This window comes from Phaseolus vulgaris, chromosome 2 (genome assembly GCF_051622355.1).
Source record: "Phaseolus vulgaris cultivar YP4 chromosome 2, ASM5162235v1, whole genome shotgun sequence".
Lineage (NCBI taxonomy): Eukaryota > Viridiplantae > Streptophyta > Magnoliopsida > Fabales > Fabaceae > Phaseolus > Phaseolus vulgaris.
In genome coordinates, this window is record NC_143499.1 from 29,085,927 (window position 1) to 29,109,231 (window position 23,305).

The 23,305-nt window shown below is 29.4% G+C and overlaps 1 protein-coding gene and 1 long non-coding RNA gene across 3 annotated transcripts; both read left to right on the forward strand.

Annotated features, from left to right (window-relative positions):
- Window positions 1-10,639: 10,639 nt before the first annotated feature.
- On the forward strand, window positions 10,640-15,921 carry LOC137811282 (Glycosyl hydrolase family protein). 2 transcript variants are annotated; one of them, XM_068612969.1, is made up of 6 exons: window positions 10,640-11,489; window positions 12,192-12,358; window positions 12,475-12,572; window positions 12,670-13,017; window positions 13,345-13,761; window positions 15,241-15,921. In XM_068612969.1, the coding sequence occupies exons 1-6, from the start codon at window positions 10,773-10,775 to the stop codon at window positions 15,846-15,848; spliced, it is 2,355 nt and encodes a 784-aa protein (XP_068469070.1). In that variant the 5' UTR covers window positions 10,640-10,772; the 3' UTR covers window positions 15,849-15,921. The 2 variants fall into 2 exon arrangements, with proteins under 2 accessions (XP_068469070.1, XP_090154641.1); XM_090298515.1 differs by having other exon boundaries at window positions 10,750-11,930.
- A 3,934-nt stretch (window positions 15,922-19,855) lies between these two features.
- LOC137811283 (uncharacterized) lies at window positions 19,856-20,573 on the forward strand. The gene is made up of 3 exons (XR_016518604.1): window positions 19,856-19,880; window positions 20,175-20,262; window positions 20,350-20,573. It is a non-coding gene; the product is annotated as an uncharacterized LOC137811283 (long non-coding RNA).
- Window positions 20,574-23,305: the final 2,732 nt, after the last annotated feature.

Sequence of the window (23,305 nt, forward strand, 5' to 3'; positions counted from 1 at the left end):
TGTAACTATATATATTTAAATGCTCAATAATTACCACGAAGAATGGAATAGGAAATAGTATAAAGATATTTTAGTAAAAAAAATCAATTTAATGACTAATGTATTTTTAAAATAATAATAATAGTTCTTTTTTAAAGTCAATTTTTTGTCTACATGGTCACCTCTTAAGTTCTGAGGTTTTTTTTTATAAAAAATAAAATAAATTAATGTGACACATTTAAAGTGTCTTCGAAACCTTATAAAAAATCACAGGTTACTAACATAATTATAACCTTAAAAAAAATGGTATGAAGCTAATTGGTCCAAACAAAAATCAGTTACACATTTTAAAACTCAGAAAATAAAGTAGTTAAATGAGAACTTAAAGTCCATTATAGTATTATTGTCCCACAATGTTTCTTTCACCTTCAGATTTCATCATCAGTGTTATAAAGCTGGTACTACTCTTCATCCTAAAATTCCACTTTTGTTAAAACTGTTATGTTAAGCTTACGCTATATTACAATAAAATTATAAAATATAAACTAATTTTTAATAATAAAACATAATTAATTATTATAGTGATTAAATTAGATATCATTTTTAACAATTTTTTTTTTGTTTTTAAATTAGTTTATATTATTGTTAAATGGTTTCTAAATGGGTATCTAATTAACAACCAATGTTTTTACTTCCAAATTTAGAAACTAAATTCCAATTTAGAAATTATTTAACAATAATAGAAACTAATTTAGAAACTATTTTTTTTTAGTTTCTAAAATTATCTCTAATTTAATTATTATAATAATTTTTTTTTTCTATTTCATGTTTTTCTTGTAGTGGTAAGAATTAGTAAAAAATTTATATAGATATTTAACATATTTATTTGTATTTAAAGTCTGAAGTTAAAGTTAATTAATTTTACATTGATCACGCGTTTAGTGAGTGATAAACAATAATACTTTCGAGATAAAATCAACATACTTTTAGAATGGTGTGAAGAATATTAATAGAATTATTTTAAACTTCATATGTAAATAACATAAATGTTTATATTCAGATGTTTATTATTTGTTCCAGTTCACACTGCATCTTTAAAATTAGTTTTGTTGAGTTTAAATTTTAAACTTAGATTCGTCGTATTCCGAAACGAATATGAGTTTTACTTTAAATAATTCGTTTCAAATTTATCTATATCCTTTAAACATAATTTTTAAAAAATATGTATGTACTATTATTAGAAATATTAGAACTTTATTTGACACACTAGCGAGTATTATTTTGTATAATACGGTATTATATTTATACCGAAATAATTTATTTAAAATACATATATTATAAAATATAATCTAATAGCAGTTGTAAATTTTACGATTTAATTATATAACATTTTGTTAAAAAAGTTAGAATGATACTGTGGAATCTCAAGTTGAGTACTGTTTTTAAAATTCAATAAATGTTCCTATTAAATTTTAAATAAATAAAAAACTTTGTTTAAATATATCTTACGTAAAACTTTTAACTAATGCGCATAGCACAAGTGATTGCAACTTGTAATCCTCAAAATGGTGGCTATAGTGACTAAAACAATCTAAAGCAATGCACACGTATATGCTATCAATCATAGAAGTAAGTTTGATTTGAATGAATGAGATTACTTCCAACTTTTAATGAAAGCACACACAAGTGACTGCAACTTACGACACTGAAATTCATGGCTGCAACAATGATATATGTAAGTTAGATCAGAATAACCCAGATGGCTTATACCACTTTTAAGAGTAGTTGTAAGTAATTAGTTGCAACTTGCAACCCTCAAATTCATATTTAACAATCACATGAAAGAAAAATAAAAAGGTGAAAGAGGGTGGCAAACTAAAGTTAGCTGCATTCAATGGCAGTTGTCAATTACAATGGAATGTCAAAGTGAGATATATCAGAAACATGATACGAAAAGGGTATTTGCTAGCTAATGATGAGAATAATATAAATATGATTAAAGTTGTAAGTTGAGTTGATTGCTAAACAAAAAGTTTAGTTTGCTTGGATTTAATTTGGACTTAAAATGCTGATAATTGAAAATGGTTTCTGAGTTATACACACTTCTACATTGACTTTGCTTATGCCTCAAACTCAGATATTCTATTTAGCTATCATTTCCATTTTGTTTTGTTTGGTTCATGGAGATATCACTGTTGCATGAGAAATCAAGTGATACTCATGGTTTGAAACTTTATAGGCTTCTAGCTACTAATGAAAACAATAGCTTCATGTGGATCCAACTATTCACATCCCTCGCTTTATATCACATCGAATTGAAACTTCTATCTCTGTCCTTTTATACTTGTCTGCTTTTACATGTCACTAAATCACCATATCAAACCAAGATATCATTGTTGTAACCTTTTTCAAAACTCTCATGCTAGATTATTTTCCATAGAATGTGTGTAAAATGGGATGCTCCATCAACAAAATTCCAAAAATCAGATCCTGATCATTAGATATTCATGCACCTTACTTGCATATGCATCAAGAAACACAAACTATATATGTGAGCTTTTATTTCTGTTTACAGCCGCAAATTCATACACGAGGTGGTGGAATTTTTAGCAAACATTTTCATTTTTTTTCATTGATTGCAAGCTTGCAGCAGCAATGTCAAATACTAGATAATGATGTTTGTATAAAGTTCATACCCACATTAGATTTATGCTTTGATCAGCAGTTAGATTTTTAAGATATAATATAAATTGTAAAACCATGCTACAATAGGACAAATAATGAAAAACGTGATCCACACTTTCTTGTCTTAATTAATCCAAGTTGTCATGGACTGATTCTATTTTGTTGTTTTGGTGTCTTGAGGAAGAGTTAACACACACAGAATAATACATTGATTGGCACATACTTTGTTTGTTGTATTGATGCATGAAAGTATAAAGTATATGAAATTGAAAGATTCCAGGACAAACGCTATAGAACCTTGGTGTAATCGTCCAAATGAGACAGGGGCTATCCAAATCAAACTTTATTCATAAATTTTTCTGACTGAATTGGCGTTAGTTGGGGTTTTTTCCATTTATAGAGAGCCTCTGTTTTTTCCTTTTGACGTGAGGAGAATTCATTCTAACTTCATCCTATTTTCAACATGTCGATCAAGACTTGAGACAAACATAAAACATAGATTACGACAAAGTTTACTTGATTTTCTCGAACCAGATTTTCTACTGGATATGTTCACACCACTATAATGGACTACTTCTTCCTGCACCCTCATAGGTTCTTGCACCACCCCTGTAATAACAAAATTATCTCTATAAAAAAGTTAATTTTTTTAAGTGTTTTCATATTTCAGTGCCTTCTGGATTAAATAAACTTAAATTATCTTCTAGATTTGAGGTTAAATTTTAAATTATGTAATCTGAATGTATTTTTATTTTATTTTTTATTATATAATTTGAAAGTCTTTTTTAAATTTGTGAAAAAAAATTAGATTGTATAATCCAAAATGTATTTTTAAAAAAAATAAATTCTGAATTATGTAACCCATAATGTTATCATAATAAAAAAACAAGAAACCTTCTATCAGTGAAAATTGCATTCTGGAAGTGCCTTGAAGTGCTGGGGTACTTGGAGTGCATGAGAGAAATAAGAAGAAGGAGTAGGATGAAAAATGTAGGTGAGGTTTTAGGGTTTATTTATTTTTTAAGTAAAGCACAAAATTGTAACTGCATAATTGCTATGGGTGTCACAATAACCTCTGGGAGTGCAGGAAGAAGCAGCCCTATCATGAATGGTGAATCTTCTTGTCTGGGCGTACTACCCAATCTATAGTTGGGCCTCCAAGTTAAATTTAAGCCCAATTAGTGCATTAAGCCCAACTCAAAGTATTCATTTAATAAAAAATGTGTCAATCATGTTTCATGGATAGATTTTGTCACATCATTCAGAATGAAAATGTACAAGTCGTACCGAATATAAATTCCTCAATAAATTGCTTGAAGTAAAAGCATTTATATATTATTGTTAAAACTTGAGGCGTGTCATTATTTTAAGAAAAACATTTCAATCCACCTTATCTTGTTAATCTAAGTGACAGCGAATTTATTTTTTTAAAACAAAGCTTCAAAGTCAAGTATTATAAATAAAAAATAGATGTAAAAAACTAAATAGCAAACCATTTTTATATTCATTAATAAATATTCATAAAAATTTGAATTCCAATTTTTTTAATAGAAATACGTTAATTATGTAAAAAAAAATACTTTGTTACTTAATTATATATGTTACCATATAAACATATTAACTTTTGTAATAATTATTTGAAAACTTTAGTTAGAACACACTATCTATACATAATTGATTTTCATAATCCTGTCATGCATGACATTTTTATAATGATATTGTGTCATACGAGTTAACTATACAAGTAATTTCTTTCAAAATCTGTTTATATTGATAAACTTTTGACAAAATTGTATCATATTTAGAAAAGAAAACCCTATAAATGCTCATGTGCATAATTATAGATGTTTTGTTGAATAGCAACTGTTTAAGGTTTTACATCATTAAAAAATTATGTAAGGTATCTCTTTGTATGATAACTAGCGGGAAATAAATAAAATATTTATTTTAAAAACCAATTGTATTTTTAAAATAATTAATTATAAACATATAAATTTTAAGATAATTACTTTCTGTAAAAATAATTATATTAACATAATATATAAATATAGTTATTAATGAGAGAGATATACAAAACTATTTATAATATGTACTTTTTCAGATTTTTAATATTTATAAATATAATTATTAATAATATTTATATATTAATTATTAAAGTGAATTAAATCATTTATATTCTTTTCGGTAATGTTTATAAATATATCAATTATAATATTTTATTATTTAAACGTTATAATTTAAAATTAATCTTGAAATATGATCACTAAATATATAAAACAACACTTTAGTAATATTTACAAAAACAATTCCACTTCAACAATATTTAAAAAACAATTCCACTGTAATTTGACTATAAGATCACTATAATATTTTTCATAACATTTCAACATAATATAAATAGTCCACTGAATCCCTTAATCCAAATTTTTCATTTTCCTTCAGTATTGTTCAAGTTCAATATAGATTTTTTTTTCTTATAATAATGAACCATCCCTTTCAACCTAATGCTTCAATTTTTCAAAAATGAAATTACAAAAATATAGAAAGGTTTCAAAATTCTATGGAAGATAAAATTTTGCAAGAAAATAAATAATAATATTAGCAAAAATAAATATTTCAAAGATTATAATGAATTGTAGAAATAAAATATATACCAAATGTATAATAGAATATACATCCACTATTATAGAAGGTTAAGATATTTAAAAGTTGTAAATTAAAAGAATAACTATTTTGAAAGTCATTTCCATTTGATAACCCATTTGTCTTTGATCCAAATCTAAAATGAAAAAAGGAATCTCAAACAATTAAATCAAACAAAATACTTTTATTCATTTCAGAATCATGGCTATCAGAAGAGCCATTAGATTTGCTTTCGTGCAATCACATAAATATAACAATCACGGGAAGAACAAAAAAATTATTAAAAGAAAGTACTTAAAAATATCATGTTAAATAAATTGTCACTAACATATATTTTGATTATATATCTGACCCTATAATATCAAAACTATTGTATATAAAATAAACATGTATCACTTCCATCATTGATGCTTAGCACATTAGACACTTTCTTCTACTTTGGTGCAAATCATTTTTACATCTTGAACACGTTTCACATCTGCAAGACAAATACAACATCAATATGTAAGTAATTTACATCAGGTACAAACAAAATTACTAATTTGTAAAAGTAAGACTCTTCAACAAAGGTTGAAACTTAAAGAGATGATTATAAAATGAAATCAACCTTTCACATTTTTCCGCAATCAACAATAAAGAGAAGCACTCACCATATGTGTAACAACGTTTTTTTTAAGAAGCAGAAGCCAAAGACGCCCCCCCCCCCCATCACGCACATTCTTTCTTCCTCTCTCTCCCTTTAGAATCTGATCATACCACGTTGTAGTAGAGGAGTTAATGAACATTTTTACCCGATCAGATTTTCAAATAGAGTAAGTTCATTTTTGCTCTAAATATCCTTTGTTCTCTGTTTTTTCTTAGGATTTAGTCATCAATCTTGGTGGGGTCAGTTGAGAAGTTTAATCCTCTCAACTTATTCTATTATATACTGAATTTTTGTTCTGTTTGGATAATTTGCATTAGGCCCGTAAAATCTTGAAGTTTATCCAGACTGTGGGGAATAAAATTCTAAAAGTTGCTTGGAAAGCAAGCAATTGAGGTAAGGGAAGCTAAATTTAATTTTTAATAGAACCCTAGGCTAGAAGATCTGGATATGGAAGGGACGTGGTCCCAATATTCAATTTCTTTTGCAGGGATGTTATGTGTTGATGTATATTGAGTTGTTTGTTTATATATTATTTAAATTTGTGGAAATATTGGGTTTTGATGATTTAGTATTAAAGTTCTATTTTTTTTATGTGAAATAGACTTTTGAATATTGTTGATCACTTTTTGAATGATATTGTATGACAGAATGGTATGGAATTGAATTCATACATTTGGGATAATGTATGGACTGATGTTTGTTGTGTATTAAGTATTGATGCCTATGTGGTAACAGAGATCTCCGAGCTTCACTGATGATCTAAGTCACATAGACTAAGATATCAGGTGGTGAGAAACTGATGGAGGAGTTCATACACACCGTGACATATGAGATGCACAACTTGGGTTGTATTGAACTTACCCTGATCCTTTCTGTTGGATTCGTTGGTAATCTTTAGATCAGGTGTTAGTCTCTAGTAGGACTTACTTAATACGGGTCTTCCAGAAGACGTTGTTTGTTGAATATTCTGGATGTGTAGATCCATGAGAGATCTATGTGATTGATTTATGTTGGAATTTGAAGAAGATTGAATAATTGAGAAATTGGCCATGTAATTTGATTTTCTCTTTTAATTTAATTTCGTATATTATAAAATTTTATTTTCACTAGCTTACCCTTGCTTTTTGTGTTGTGTTTAAATTGCGATGATTGTACTATGTACATGAGCAGATGACCATATAGGTGCAGGAAAGCCTTAGATGTTTCAGAGTTTTATTTTGAACTATGGATATGTAAATATTTGTATTTCTATAAATCCTAATCATGTATTAGGAATGTTTTTGAAAAACTCCAAGTTTGTATAGAAATACGTAGAACTTGTATTGTAATAGTTAGATGTTATTTTCTGGGGTGTTACAATATGCCTTCAATAGCGACATCAAAAGTTGTCGTGTAAATCCTTGGCTCAAGTCATAAACATTTAGAGTAACCCTGTGACCCTCCTGCAGCCAAATATCAAATTTTAGATGTTAGGGAGAAACAGAAAATTATGAAAACAGACACATCCGAAAACATCACTAATACCACATACTAATGGTAAAATTCATATATTTTAGAAAACAACTAACCTTGTCATCTCTCTTTGTTGCTTTTCTGAAATCACATGAGTGAATATACGATCATCATAAAAAAATTTGTCAAATATCAAAATAAGTAACAATTATAAATTATTATAGTATAAAAAAAAGTAAAAATAGGGCCACCCAACGAACTTGGTAGACAAAATCAACTCACTAGTTCCTTTTTGAATCTGCCTCCGGTTTTAACAAAATAAAATTTAGCAGTAAAATTTAATAAATAGAAACTTGAAAATAAACACTACATTGACATTTATAAAATTTAAATGAAACATAAAAGAAATTATTGAAGCATAACATATGAATTCTCGGTGAGTGATATTGGTGTGTGCTAGAACAGATTTCAGAGAAGAAGTCGTCGGAGCTTCCTCGGTTGGCCAACTAAATGAATGAATCGTCTTATTTTTTCTTTGTGCTTGTATGAGAGATTTAAAAATAAAGAAACCACAATGTCATGTGATAATAAAGTAAAACACTTTACATGAAAATGTGTTTCTCATTGCAGTAGAATAATCTTATCTAATACCAGGAAGATGATGGGTGGGGACCATCTTACGGATTAAAGTTTTCTTTTTCTATGCAAAACTTGGATTAACGCAGTTTGAATAATTTTTTGAATATCCCAAACAACATATCATTTTTGTACAACAATGTCATCTGATGGTAAAAGTGGTGATGTTTCAATCCTTGGTTTCCATCAAATGACTCAGGAGGCATTTGGTGGTTCGACCATCTGACTCTTGTTATTATATTCAAGAGCGAGACTATGTGTGCAAAAGAAAACCTAGTGAAGGAGGACACAACAAATATCTTTAATTTTTTTTTAATAGAGAAGAAGATCAATTTAAAACAGAAAAGTAACTACCAATCTCTGCGGTCCACATCTAAAAATAAATATTAACAAATATCTTTAATTTTTTATTTAATAGAGAAGAAGATCATTTTAAAAGAGAAAAGTAAAATATTCATCTCTCCACTCTCCAACAAGTTAAGTAATAACAAATAAAATAAAATATTATTTGAAAATTAAAAAACTGCTTTATTAACTTTTAAAATTATAAAATGTCCAAATAACCAAAATAAATTAATAAAATAAAATATTAAGTAAGGATAAAATAGAAAAATAATTTAGAGCAGTTAAAGTGAGGAATCGCTTTCTATATAGATATAGAATAACCAAAATAAATTAATAAAATAAAATATTAAGTAAGGATAAAATAAAAAAAAAGAATTTAGAGCAGTTAAAGTGGGGAATCCCTTTATATATAGGTATAAATATGTAGATATAGATTAATAACAATATTTAGTATTCTCTTTTTATTAATTGTACTAATGATACCTTATGATTAATACATAATTAAGAAGTTAATATGCATTTATTTCTTATTAATGGTACTAATGATACTTATGATTAATACAAGACTAAGTAGTTAATATTCATTTATTAATAGTAGCTTTGATAAAATGGTGATCCTAAAATTAATTAATTTAATGTAATGCATTTATCATATATTAATATTATATGATCTATAATAAAAGATTGAATAAATAATAAGAACTTGTATTTCATACATACATGTAGTTTGTTTTGTGAAAAAGTTATTATAACGACCATGAACTGGTATAGAATTCTGTTTTCTACCCTGTTAATGGACAAATAATATATTTATTAATAAAATATTATTTCTTTTGAATGACATGGAAGTTGAACAAAACCTCAATACCAATTTTATTTGATGTCAAGAGAAATTTATTATTGTAAAATCATGACATTACAAATTATTATTTTATTTTTTAAAACATATGTATATAAAATATATGTTATAATCTGTAATAATAATTATAAATGTACTATATATTAATTTTAAAAATATAATTATTACAAACTTATAATCCATATTATTATGATAACTAGCGGGAACATAGGCACTGAAGTGCCTGTGTATCCGCATTTTTATCTTTTTAGTATTTTTTTTATTTTTCAAAAACAATTTCTTTTGATAACATTAAAATGAGAAGTTAAGGAGTATACAGTTAAAGAGTAGTGTGTATCCGCATTTTTTATTTCTCTTTTTTTAGTATTTTTTTATTTTTCAAAAACAATTTCTCTTAATAACGTTAAAATGATAAGTTAAAGAGTATACAGTTAAAGAGTAGGTTAATAAAATAATAGAGAGCGGTAATTAAAAGTTACATATGGTAAAGAGAATGAATGAATTTTCAAAATTTAAAATTCAAAATTGCTATTTGAATTCAAAACCGTCTCTCATAGAAAATAATTAAATAGAATTTGAGTTTAATATTTTTTTATAATTTTTAATATTTTATTAATTATGAGTAAAAATATATGTAAAATATCCAAATAACCAAAATAAATTAATACAATAAATTATTAAGTAAGGATAAAATGGAAAAAAAGTTAAGAGCAGTTAAGAGGGGAATAAGAAATGACACAATGACCATAATACAATAATAAAATTAAATATTAATATAAGGATAAAATAGGAAAAAAAATTAAGAGCAGTTAAGAGGGGAATCCCCTTTATATATAGGTATAGATAATATTTAAAAACTACAAAAATATATAAAGATGGTTCCTCTTCATAACCGTTTTTTGGTGTAGATAATTTTTTTATTATTCTACCTTTATTTAATATATCTCATTTTATTAATACAATAAAATATTTTATCATTCATATGAATTACTTAAAAAATAATTTTATTTTTTTAGATTAATATTAAGGGACAATTTTTATATGCAAACTAACTCTTGACTTTTTCCTTAATTCATTATTTTATGGCAACATCATAAAGAAAGAAAGGAAGAACATACCCTCACCCACACCAAATGTCACATCAAATAAAATAACCACTATTTCTAATTAGTCTCTCCATTCCATTTCAAAGCAACTCTATTATTTGTTAAAATCATCATTATTTTGTATTTACCATCAAGTGAATCATAACCTTAACGTGAACATCATCAGACTCTCTGGTCCCAAAATTGTAAATGAAAAAAGAGAAAAAACTTGAAGAAGAAGAAAAACTCAAAACAAAATAAAAGAAAAAAAGGTAACAATTATAAATAATAAATAATAATAATAAAATTAAAATAAAACATAAGCAATAATGTTTGTAACTGACATGAACATGTTAGCAGTTGTAGTGGAAGAAGAACCAAAGGAGCATAAAAGCTTGTGAACACTTTAACTTGATTGTATATCAAAGAAAGAAAGAGTGAGATGAGGAAGCAATGGGCATGGAGTTCCATGATGATGTTGCTTTTGATGTTCTTCCTTGTCTCTGAAATAGCCACCACAAGAAGCAGCGACTACGCTTGCAAATTACCCCATCACTCTTATCCTTTCTGCGACGCTTCCCATCCCACTCTTACTCGAGCGCGCTCCCTCGTTTCTCTCCTCACTCTTCCGGAGAAGATCCAACTTCTCTCCGACAACGCCTCTTCCATTCCCCGCCTCGGCATCCCTGCCTACGAGTGGTGGTCCGAATCCCTTCACGGCATCGCCCCCAACGGCCCCGGAGTCTCCTTCAATGGCACCATCCCCTCCGCCACCGGCTTCCCCCAAGTCATCCTCTCAGCCGCCTCCTTCAACCGCTCCCTCTGGTTCCGCACCGCCGCCGCCATCGCCCGCGAGGCCCGCGCCATGTTCAACGTGGGTCAGGCCGGCCTCACCTTCTGGGCCCCCAACATCAACCTCTTCAGAGACCCCAGGTGGGGCCGGGGCCAGGAGACTCCCGGGGAAGACCCCATGCTCTCTTCTGCCTATTCTGTTGAGTACGTCAGAGGCCTTCAGGGGCTTAGCGGAATCCAAGAAGCTGTTGGTGATGATGATGATGATGATGATGATGCACTTATGGTGTCTGCGTGTTGCAAACATTTCACTGCTTATGATTTGGACAAGTGGAAGCAGTTCGCGAGGTATAACTTCAATGCTGTGGTGAGTTCTCTTATCTTTCCTCTTCTCAGTGATCATATTCTCTGATGATTAATTACTTCTTACTTTATATAGAGAAATGAATAATAGTCCTAAACAGATAAACAAGTATGGATATGTATTTAATATCTTGAGAATTAGTAGGAAGATAGTGTATGAGTGTTTTTAGAATTGGAATTTGATTAAAATGCACACCTTACCATCATTATCCTCTACGGCTCGAGACTTAAGGATTATGTACCCTCCTAGATTTATGCTAGCCTTTTTGTGACGAACTGATTCGTATACTGTTTAGTTCTTAGGCAACCAGGTTAAATGTCGTTAAGGGGATAACACAATCATACTGGGGTACTGCCACGATGGAGTAACAGTCCATGGAGTTTGGCACTGACCCTCGGTCATGCCAGGAAGCAAGAGAATACACACTTGAATAGACAAGAAATGGTAGAGCTTTAGACCATCATCTAAGGCTTTCCTAAATTCATTGATTTTTATAATAATTACTTTTTTTTTTATCAGCAATAAAAATTAAATAATTATAATAATTACTTAAAAAGTCATTCTTAGAAGTTAGAATTAAATCTGGTTATTTGATAATGTAAAAATATTTACATTAACAATGCATATAATTGTTCTTTTTGTAAGGCTTTTGTTGTTATTTGTAATGTGTTGGTTAGGTGGCATCAATTGGTTCTGTGATTGTAGGTATCACAACAGGATATGGAAGACTCATATCAGCCACCGTTTCGTAGTTGTATCCAGCAAGGGAAAGCAAGCTGCTTGATGTGTTCCTACAACGAGGTGAATGGTGTTCCTGCTTGTGCTAGTGAGGAACTCCTGGGACTGGCTAGAGACAAGTGGGGGTTCAAAGGGTAAGATTTTTGGGTCTCTGTAATTTGTATCATCGTGAAAAACTATAATGAAAAACAAAAAAGAAAATAATCTTTTGTTGATTATCAGGATTGGTGGTTTTGACTTTTGATTGTAGGTACATCACCTCAGACTGTGATGCTGTGGCCACGGTTTATGAGTATCAGAACTACACCAAATCCAGTGAGGATGCTGTCGCTGATGTTCTCAAAGCAGGTGCTTTCGTTTGTCTGATTAAATGCATCTTTCATTGAATTTGTTGCAGCAACATTGTATGAACTGGACAGTTTTTGACACTTTCTCAATTCATCAGGTTTGGATACTGATTGTGGAACGTTTATGCTTAGACATACTAAATCTGCTATTGAACAAGGTAAAGTTAAAGAGGAAGATATAGATAGAGCTCTTCTTAACCTTTTTTCTGTTCAACTGCGCCTTGGACTGTTTGATGGAGACCCTGTAAGAGGCAGGTTTGGTAAATTGGGACCAAAGGATGTTTGTACCCCAGAACACAAAACACTGGCGCTTGAAGCTGCAAGGCAGGGAATTGTACTGCTGAAGAATGACAAGAAGTTTCTTCCCTTGAATAGGGATATTGGTGCCTCCTTGGCTGTCATTGGTCCAATGGCAACTACAACCAAATTAGGTGGTGACTACTCAGGTATTATTTTCATATTGGAATGTTGTAATTTTTACATCTTCATTTGTTTGTTTCATTTAATTTTCTTGCAGTAGTTACCTGTGATCAGGATATCCCTTTTACAAAACCCTACTCTCCAATACCACTGCTTTATGTACACAGGACACTCATGCCTGCTAAAAGGCTAAATACTTTCTCTATTCTGAAATAATGGTTGTTTTAGCAATTTACGACTTGTCTGTTTAACAATTTTTTGGTCCCCTCATTACTTTAAATGTTTCTTTATCTTTTAGAAGACCCCTCACGTCCGTGATACTGAACTGCATGATTTTGCACCTAATAATGTAGGAATTCCTTGCTCCTTAACAAGCATATACGAAGGACTTAGAGAGTTTGCAGAGAGGATATCATTTGCTTTAGGTTGCCATGATGTATCGTGTGAGTCTGATGATGGTTTTGGTGAGGCTGTTCACACTGCAAAACAAGCTGATTTTGTTGTTATAGTTGTTGGGCTTGATGGAACACAAGAGACAGAGGATCACGATCGAGTTAGTCTTCTCTTGCCTGGTAAACAGATGGACCTTGTATCTTCTGTAGCTGATGCTAGTAAAAACCCAGTCATTCTAGTTCTTATTGGCGGAGGACCTCTTGATGTCTCTTTTGCTAAAGAAAATAAAAAAATTGCAAGTATTCTTTGGGTTGGGTACCCTGGTGAAGCTGGCGGAAAAGCCCTAGCTGAAATAATCTTTGGAGAGTTTAATCCAGGTATGTATACTTACAAGTTATAAACGAAAATGCTGTTAGACAAGGGTGTCTTTATCCATTTTGAACATTTGAAATTAGATGAGGCTCTTTGCACTCCAAGAGTCATAGTTGCTAATTTAAGCTAACCGCTGTTAAGTGAGCTTTTTCTTAAATCATTCTTAATTAAATGTGATCGGATGAATCACAACATTATTGAAGTTTGACAAAAATCAGCAAAACTCTAATTGAGTGCAATTTTGGGAATTGCATAGACTAGTTGCTAGGATTGTCAAAATATTCGCTTCAATGCATAGGATTGTACAATCCAACATGTTTCGTGCTACCATTTGTAAGAAAAGCTTTGCTTTTTGATTTATGTTTGAGGTCCTAACCTGTTGTGCCACCCTTGACTTGTCATCCTTCAGATGTCTGTGGTTCTTTGTTCTCATTTCATCCTTCCAGCTTGCTCTTCTCTTTTGGGTTTGATCATCTCTTTCTCTTTATCCAACTCTTTTCTGGTTCTCTCTTCCTGTCTGCGGCCAAAGTTTGACTTATTTTGATCTGGTTCTAAAGGTTGCCGCAAACTGCATTTTGTTGTTAACTGGAATTTTCTTTTTATGCTTCAGTTATGTGTTTTTGAAAAAACGTATTCACTTATGACTTTGAGTTATACAACACATTGCAAATTTTCAATATTAAAATGTTGTGGTTTAGACTTATTTTTCTTATTTGTTAGTCCCTCTATCCCTATTTATAATACCTTTTTTAGAAAATTGTTACGTTTTTATGAGATCCCTTTGTAATTGAATGATGGATTGATTAACTTTTTCCTGAGACACCCTTAATTAAATATTTGAAATAAATCACAATTTTTTTCTCTCTCTTAATCTGATTTGATTTGAGAATATAAGGACTTACGGATACCAAAGCTTCTCTCAATTTAGGCATAAGAAATCACTGACAAATTTATTGTTTTGAACTAATATAATTATTTTTCTTAAAAGGTGTGAATTAGTTGAAAGAGACTTACAATTAGGGACTGTGCATGGATATTTTTATTTAAATAGAATTTCACTTTATAGACGAATCTTACTGTTTGCGTCTTTACCTCCCTTCTGTTCCAGTGCTCAAAACTCCATTTTGACGACCTGGGTTGTTAGCAGGGATTGTAAATGGACAATTAGGGTTTATTTTACCTGGTTAAGGCATAATTCTACGTTAATTATTGAATTAGGATTGGTCCAAAACAATTTACTTGAACTTGAAATTCAATGAACTCTTTTTTATAGAAATTCAATGAAGTCGTTTGCTTTTCATGTGTATGTATAGTTGTGCCTTTGGCATTAAAAGTCACAATTAGGTGTTTTAGTAGCTTTATTTTTAAACTATATGTGTTTATTGTGGTTACTTATGAAGTACTGTATGCAACACTTGAATTCAAAATTTTCCTTTTCAAGTCTCAACAGAAGAGTTTATATCCATGTCCATTTTTTTATGCAGTTGGAAGACTGCCAATGACTTGGTACCCTGAGGCGTTTACTAATGTTCCCATGAATGACATGAACATGCGAGCTGATCCTTCACGTGGTTATCCAGGAAGGACCTATCGCTTTTATACTGGAAGTAGAGTGTATGGATTTGGGCATGGTTTAAGTTACAGCCATTTTTCGTACAATTTCTTATCAGCTCCAAGTGAAATTAGTTTGTCAAGAATAACCAAAGATGGTTTCAGAAAAAGATTATTACATCAGGCAGGGAAAGAGGTTAATGGAGTTGATTATATTCCAATTAACGAGTTGCAAAATTGCAACTCATTCAGTTTCTCAGTGCGTATTTCTGTGACGAACCTTGGTGATTTGGATGGAGGTCATGTTGTAATGTTGTTCAGTAAAGGGCCGAAAGTTGTAGATGGTTCTCCAGAAACCCAATTGGTTGGGTTCAGCAGTCTGCATACTGTTTCTAACAAATCTACTGACACAAGCATTTTGGTGCATCCTTGTGAACACTTGAGCTTTGCAGATGAGGAAGGAAAAAGGATTTTGCCAATGGGCCCCCATACTTTGAGTGTAGGGGATGTGGAACACATTGTTTCAATTCAAATGTATTGATTGCTTGTAAAATGCTAAATGTGTAACTTATTGAAAAATTTATAATAAAATTCAAATTATGTTCGTGGAGAAACCAAGTTCTTTAGTCATGAATTTGTTTATTTAGTTTTGTACCAGATCCGTAGGACAGCTAGAGGGCCAGCATGATGGACACGATTAAAATGATTAACAAGATTAATCAGTGGTGAAATATTATATTTTTAATTATGTTTCAAAATCAACTTTGATCAAATAACATGAAATAGGCGCACATTTCAAAAATAGGCAAGTCATCGAAATTTTACTTAAAACGTGAAAGTGTGTTTTTTGTGGTACCCTCTAAATTTGGAGTTGACAAAGACTAGGAAGTAAAAAAAAAAGCACGGAAACGTAAAGAGAGAAGGTTATATATTCTTATGTCATGATCGTTGGTCACTGGTCCCAGTTATTTTTTAAACACTTCCCATCTAAATTACAATAGTTCGCTATTTTCACGCTAAAACTTTGAGGGTATATAATGTTTTTATGTTCAAATATGATTCAACTAGAATTTATTCTAATTTTATAGGAATAATTGAATTTTCATTCCTTCATATTCACATCCAATTCTATAATAAAAGCAATTTGGTGGAGAATTTATTCGCATTTATTTATTATTGTGGAATTTAGCAGATATTATATTATCAACCATGAATACGATTCTAAACCCAACCATATTTTCACACTAGCTGCTTCCAATAATCTTTCAGAGCTCCTTAAAGAAACACTTGTTGAATTTTAAAATACTTACTTAAAAGTTATACAAAAATTCGATTATTTAATAATTTAAAATAAACTCATAAAACTTTTAAATGTTCTTTATAATTAGATTTTAATTATAATTATGACTTAAATGTGTTTTTACTCTCTATACAATAAGTAAGCTTTTCTTTTGGTTTCTCTACTTTATTTTTGATCCTTTAATACTGAACAATTTTTTTTTTATAGTTTTTATCCAGTTTTAAAAATTTATTAACTATTTATGTGTTTAACAAAATATCAAATGTCAATTTGTGACACTTTTATTCAATTTTTATGACTAGTAAGATAGATGATATTTATTTATCATAAATTTATATTAGAAACTAGAAATAGTGATTTGAATTTTTTGAGAGATAAAAAATAAAGAAAAGCATTTTATAGAAACTAAAAATAGTAATTTTAAATTTTATAGAGGGGAAAAAAACAAACTTTTCTTTTACTTGGATCTTAATAAAGTTTGTTATTTTAAAAATAAAAAATTATTAATCCTTTCATCAGTCATGTATAACTTAAAATTATGGTTATTAATGTCTCATTTTATATATATAAAAGCGTGAGAAGAAGTGATTGGACCTTTGGTTAACAATGACAATTACCAACATATTTAATTAAATAAATCCCCTAAATTCTGCCCAAGAAACTCACATTTTGATAAAGATGCTGAACTGGGACATTGACATGGCAGTGAGTCAGAATAATTTTTAATTAAAAGAATACTTGAATCCCTTTTATTTAATATAACTTTTAAGGTTTTAATTAACTTTTTTACATTCTTAATCTAACTTTAAAAAAAAGTAATTTAAAAGATAATTAGATAATTAGCAACCACTCCAATAGGCAAATAGCTATCTCATCGTCATGTTCTTTGGAACTTTTCATAGCTGTCAGCCATCATCAAACAACTACTTCAAAAACACCATCTCACCAATTCAAATTCAACTCTCCTTTTCATTTGCCTTTATGTATTTTTCTGACATATTCTTTCCAACCACCAAAATTTACAAAGGAAAAATGTGATGTGAAATTTTTTTAGTATTCTGATATTTGAATAACGAGTGAATATCAAAATTTAATTGAATAAAATTACTTTTTAAAGTTTGTTTGTATTTATAGATATTCAAAGTCTATCATATATATCTATAACGATATAAGTAGGATGTTAATTTATACATAATTATCTCAAAATTTATGTTTTATATTTTTATATATCTTTACCTATTAATTGGTTATATTCATTTATTATAATCTATAAACTGAAAATAATTATAAATAAAATTAGCATATTAAGATTATCCAGAATAAATACAACTCAGTTTCTTTTAGTTATGATATATTCATAAAGTTATATAGATATTAATAACTATATTTTATTCACTACAATAAAATATAGAAACCAAATTTTTGGGATAAAAAATAATTAGCTGTTATAGTGACTAAATTAGATATCGTTTTAGAGACTAAAAAAAATTGATTTCTCAATTAGTTTATATTATTAGTAAATGATTTTTAAATTAGTGTCTAATTAGTAACTAATGTTTTTTGTTACCAAATTTAGAATGTAAATAATTAGTAACAAAAGTTTAGGTTACTAATTAGACATCAATGTAAAAATTATTTAACAATAATATAAACTAATTTAAAAACTATTTTTTTTTAAATTTTAAATATCTAATTTAGTCACTATAATAATTAATTATTTTTGCTAATTATTTTTGTGTATTTTTAGTTTTTATTTGATGATTTTCTTGTATTGATTAATTGATACAATATGTATTTTATTGTATACTATATATATATATTTATTTTTTCCTTCTTAAAAATGTATGAGTTCTGTCTTATTAATTTTTTTGTAACGTGGCTCTATAAGGCATTGACATTGGCAATGCAGTGATACAACAAATATTTGTTTTGTGAAGATTTTCTATAGTTTTGAAAGGAAATGAAAATGCATGGATTCCTATTTCCAAAGGAATTTTGAAATTTGCAATGAATGTATGTGATTGCATTGTGGCCGAAAGTAAAAGATAAGATGTTGTTTGTTTTTGACAAAATGGCATCACATAATAATACCTAAACAACTAGTACCAACGCGCGTCACTTCTTAGCCTGTGGGATAAGGTTCTTTCTGGGGAGTAACACCCTATTTTTAAACAATTCAACATTTTTAATCTTCAAAATTCTATTCTCTCTATTCCTTTTAATGGGAAAACACCTCTCAACCCTACACCATTAGTCAATACCTAATCCATATAAAACAGATAAAAAATAAGAAAAATGTTAGTTTAAAAAATACCCTTAAAAGAGATCACTTTATAATTTTTAACCTTCTATTTTTAGAATTATAATATGGACCAATTACGATTGGTTGTGAACATATCATCACTAATAAAAAATAATTATTAACTCATTACTTATTCATCAAGGCCATACATATCTTTTTCTTTTCTCTCTTTATATTCTCTTCCATACTAATAAAAAAAATTCTTCATTAATGAATTTAGAGCATTGGTCCAAAAATGGATTTTTATTAAAAAATTAACAATGCCCTCCTTTGTAATTCTTAATATACTCTAAATAAAATTTTCTATTTTTTTTTTCATTTCTTAACTAGTGTCTACAAATTAAGTCTAATTAAATATATTAAGAATTTTTATATTATTAACTAGTAAAAAATATATACGTATTTTTTGTTAAACCATAATTTTTATTCTCTAATAATTTTCTTAACAGAAAAATAATTTCACTCTTAATCAGAGTTTTAAAATTCTAATTAACTTTTTCCGAAGCATGTGGGTTTAAGTTTATAGCGTAAAGCTATTAAAATAAAATTGTTGGCGTAACTCTCATAATAGGAGATGAGTTTTGAACAGGGGTAGGTTCTGGGAGATCTTGGTACGTGAGAGAAACGTTGGAAAGTTGTTTCTTCTTGTACATCATTTTCATCAGAAAAATAGGTTTTGGTATTGGTGAACGTGAACAAAGATAACAAAATAATGTTTTTAAAAATTAATAATAATATATTTCTAAAGCTAACAAGGGAAGGTAAGAAAAGAATAAAATGCTAAGTAGATTTTGCGCCTGAAAAAAGCATACATAACTCAGGACTTTCTTCTTCTGCTTCTGCTTTTGTTTCGATTTTGTCGCAGAAGACTAACTCATATCACACCTTAGATTAGAGTCATAAAGCTCTCTACTTTGTGCCACAAATGAGTGACCCCAAGTATGCATATCCCTACCCTCCTCAAGGACAAGGTAAACTTCTATTCTTTTTCTTTTGATTATGCCATGGATCAAACCAAAGCATTTACATATTCATTCTTAGTTACATGCTGCACTTTGGAAAACAACTGCATCGTGATTGTACTCATAATAAGTTTCATCCTCTGAATTCTGGAACAAGTCTAGTGTTGTTTTTCTCTCATATGATATGTTCATGGAGGATACAAATAAAATTTCATTTATCTTTTTTTTCCAGATTTGGTTGTGTTCTTTCTTTATGCATCAATTTTATTTATTTCTTACTTTGTGGAGAACTTTTGTTGGCAGGGTACTATCAAGGTCCTCCAGTGATGGCACCACCGCAATATTATGCTGCTCCACCACCCAGAAGACAAGCTGGATTCCTTGAAGGATGGTTAGTTCCCTTCACTGCACACCTTTTCCTCTATTACTTGTATTCTTTCCCCTTCTTTTTTTTTCATCAACTTTGTGTAATTGACAGAATCCCTCTTTGTTCCTGCCTCAGTCTTGCAGCTCTGTGTTGTTGCTGCCTCATAGACGAGTGCTGCTGTGACCCCTCGATCATATTTATCAGCTGATGTATAGCATCAAAGTTTAATACTGCAAGTGGAAAAATAAAATAAAGAAGCTTCAAATATACATGGTTAGAATAATATCTGCACTGTATATTTTACCTTTATAACATGTCTGTCTTGTTCTTGATTAGCATAGTTTTTTTTGGAACTTGGTCATTGTTGTTCTTGGTGTGTGTGGTTTAGCCTACGGTTCTTCAGTGATTTCAGCTGTAATGTGGAAATTGGAAACAATTGCTGTGCATTCAATTGGGTTGGTCCCTCGGTTCCCCAATTATATTTGTCTTAGGTCTAATCATTTTGAATTTGGAATGTGGAAATTATTACTTGGCATACCAATGTGACTTTATATATCGAAGCTGGGTGTGACCCTGTAACTTAATAGTACAGAATCTTTAATATTGAAGTTTTGATCATGATGAAGTTATTTTTTTTTTATTAAAATGGGGTCCGTTTTAAAAAAATTACAAATTTAGGTAAGTCATGCCAATTCGGCACGACTTCATATGCACAAATCGTCTCAATTAGACACGATTCTGTTATGTCATACCGAAGTCGTACCAACTTGACACGACTTCTGCCTTGTCATACTGAATTCTGTCCTGTCATACTGAAGTCAAACATGATTCATACACGATTATCCAATTTTTTGTTCCTTAAAACTAATACTCTTAGAAAATTATGTATCAAATTAATTTTTAATATTACATAACTTACTACCCAATATATAAATAATAAAATAAAAAAAATAAAAAATATGACGTGTCAGAAGTCGTGCCAAGTTGGCACGACTTCAGTATGATAGGGCAGAAGTCGTGCTAACTTGGCACGATTTCAATATAACATGACAAAGTCGTGTCTAATTGAGACAATTTGTGCATATGAAGTCGTGCCAATTCGTAATTTGTAATTTTTTTTAAATGGATCCCATTTTGGTAAAAAGCAAAAAAAAAATAACCCATGATGGTAAAAAACCCCTAATATTGAGCCTTATAACACAGAAATTAAGAAGACTAAAATGGAAAGAAGCTATTCATCCATGAGATAATCTTTTCAATTATAGAATAACTTGTCTTATTTATAAAAAAATTGTAACTCTTCTTATTTTTAATTTAATTTTAAATAATAAAAAATATAATGAAAATAAGTTAATCAATTTAAAATTATGACATGTGGATAATTTTTTGGAGTACTGCACCTCCATATCTTCTTCTGGAACTTCCATAACATAAAAATACATTTTTATCCTTCTTGTGCCACCCCCATAGAATAACTTCCGGATTATGTAATCTAGAAACGCATTTGAAAAAAGACTTCTGGATTACATAATCCGGAAGTTAAAAAAGACTTCGGATTATGTAATCCGAAAAGTAATCACGCATATGAAAAAAGACTTCTGGATTATATAATCCGGAAGCTAATTATAAATTTGAAAAATCACTTCCAGATTATGTAATCCAGAATATTACAGAGGGGTATTTTTGGAAATACGAAAATCTATGGAGATGAGAGGAGAAGGTATGGAGGTGCAGGAAGAAGGAGCCTTACTTTCTATAGAATGCCCTTGCTCTACCAAATTTGCAGGATATATGCCCCAGGCCCACAACTACAATTTTTCTTAAAACAATTAATACGCATAATTAACGTATTTTACGTCTTACATATTCAATATAAATTCAACTAATTCCAAATATAAAATCTATTAAACATTAAATCACGTAAAAAAAAAGAAACAATTTCATTAACTTTTTATTTTGTCTCTTATGAGTATGATTTATTTTTACCTTTTATGCCTAACTTTTTTTTTTTTTAATTTACTTATACATTGTTGTAACAAGAATTTTTAAAAAAATTATGCGAGAGTTTGAAAGATAATAGAATTTACAAATTTACAAATATGTGGCAATAACAATAATTTGTTAGTAAGCATTGTATGATATATAATTGTATTTTTAAACTTATACAAAATCAATAAATATTAAATTAGATATTATTTTTTTAATCTATTCGATATTATTTTATAGATTAAAAAAATATTATTATTTAAATTATTATTATTTAAAGTGACTTATATTATTTATAAAAAATTATAATGTAATTTTTAAATTGGTATCTAAATTAGCTATCAAGATTTTAGTTATTAATTATATTGTTTTAACCTCAAGTCGACCGAGAAGATATCACTAGGATCAATTACCACATTTGAGGTATTGTATATTTTAGAGATTGAAGTTCCAACACTGTTCTTAAAAAGCGTCTCTTTAGAAGGTTAAAGAATAAAGATGTATATAAATTGTCTCTGATCTCGACTCTTAAGCGATGTATGACTAAAGAAATATCGAATGTATTGGAATAAGTCCCCCAAATGAGGGTCTAAAGGAACGAGTTTTCGATTTCCAATATGACGCTAATGTTCTGACCTAAATTTTGTTGAGATTGGCATCCGTCAACAAAATGATCACCCAAAGATGATCATCTCGTGACTATTGAGAGCAAATCAAATCAGATGCTTCTATTTCTTATTTTTAATGTTTTCGATCTCGGTTCCATAGGAAGATGTCATAGAGACCGAGAAAAATAGATCATTCACAATCATTGATGAAGGATTCCTTGAAAAGTTATTAGTAATCCTTTTGAAAATTCAAAATAGAAAGGATGGTGATAGTGCAAATACAATCTGTGTTTTTAACCCAACCCAAGCTTAAGAAACTTATTCAATGGTATGCTAATCGCTTTTGGTCCCAAATCTTTGGGGTTGCTTTTTCCAATTACATTTCTTTATGTTATTTGTACCAGTAATTGGTTTATGGATGAGTGCTCTTAGGATAGTCGGTTAGGCCTTGACCTTACGTGCTTATGATTTCG

Bases quoted from the DNA above. Each gene is read 5' to 3' on its own strand.
- LOC137811282 (XM_068612969.1), top strand. From the start codon at position 10,773: ATGAGGAAGCAATGGGCATGGAGTTCCATGATGATGTTGCTTTTGATG. The intron at 12,573-12,669 runs GTGCTTTCGTTT...TCAATTCATCAG, and splicing joins CGCTGATGTTCTCAAAGCAG to GTTTGGATACTGATTGTGGA. The intron at 13,018-13,344 runs GTATTATTTTCA...CTAATAATGTAG, and splicing joins ATTAGGTGGTGACTACTCAG to GAATTCCTTGCTCCTTAACA.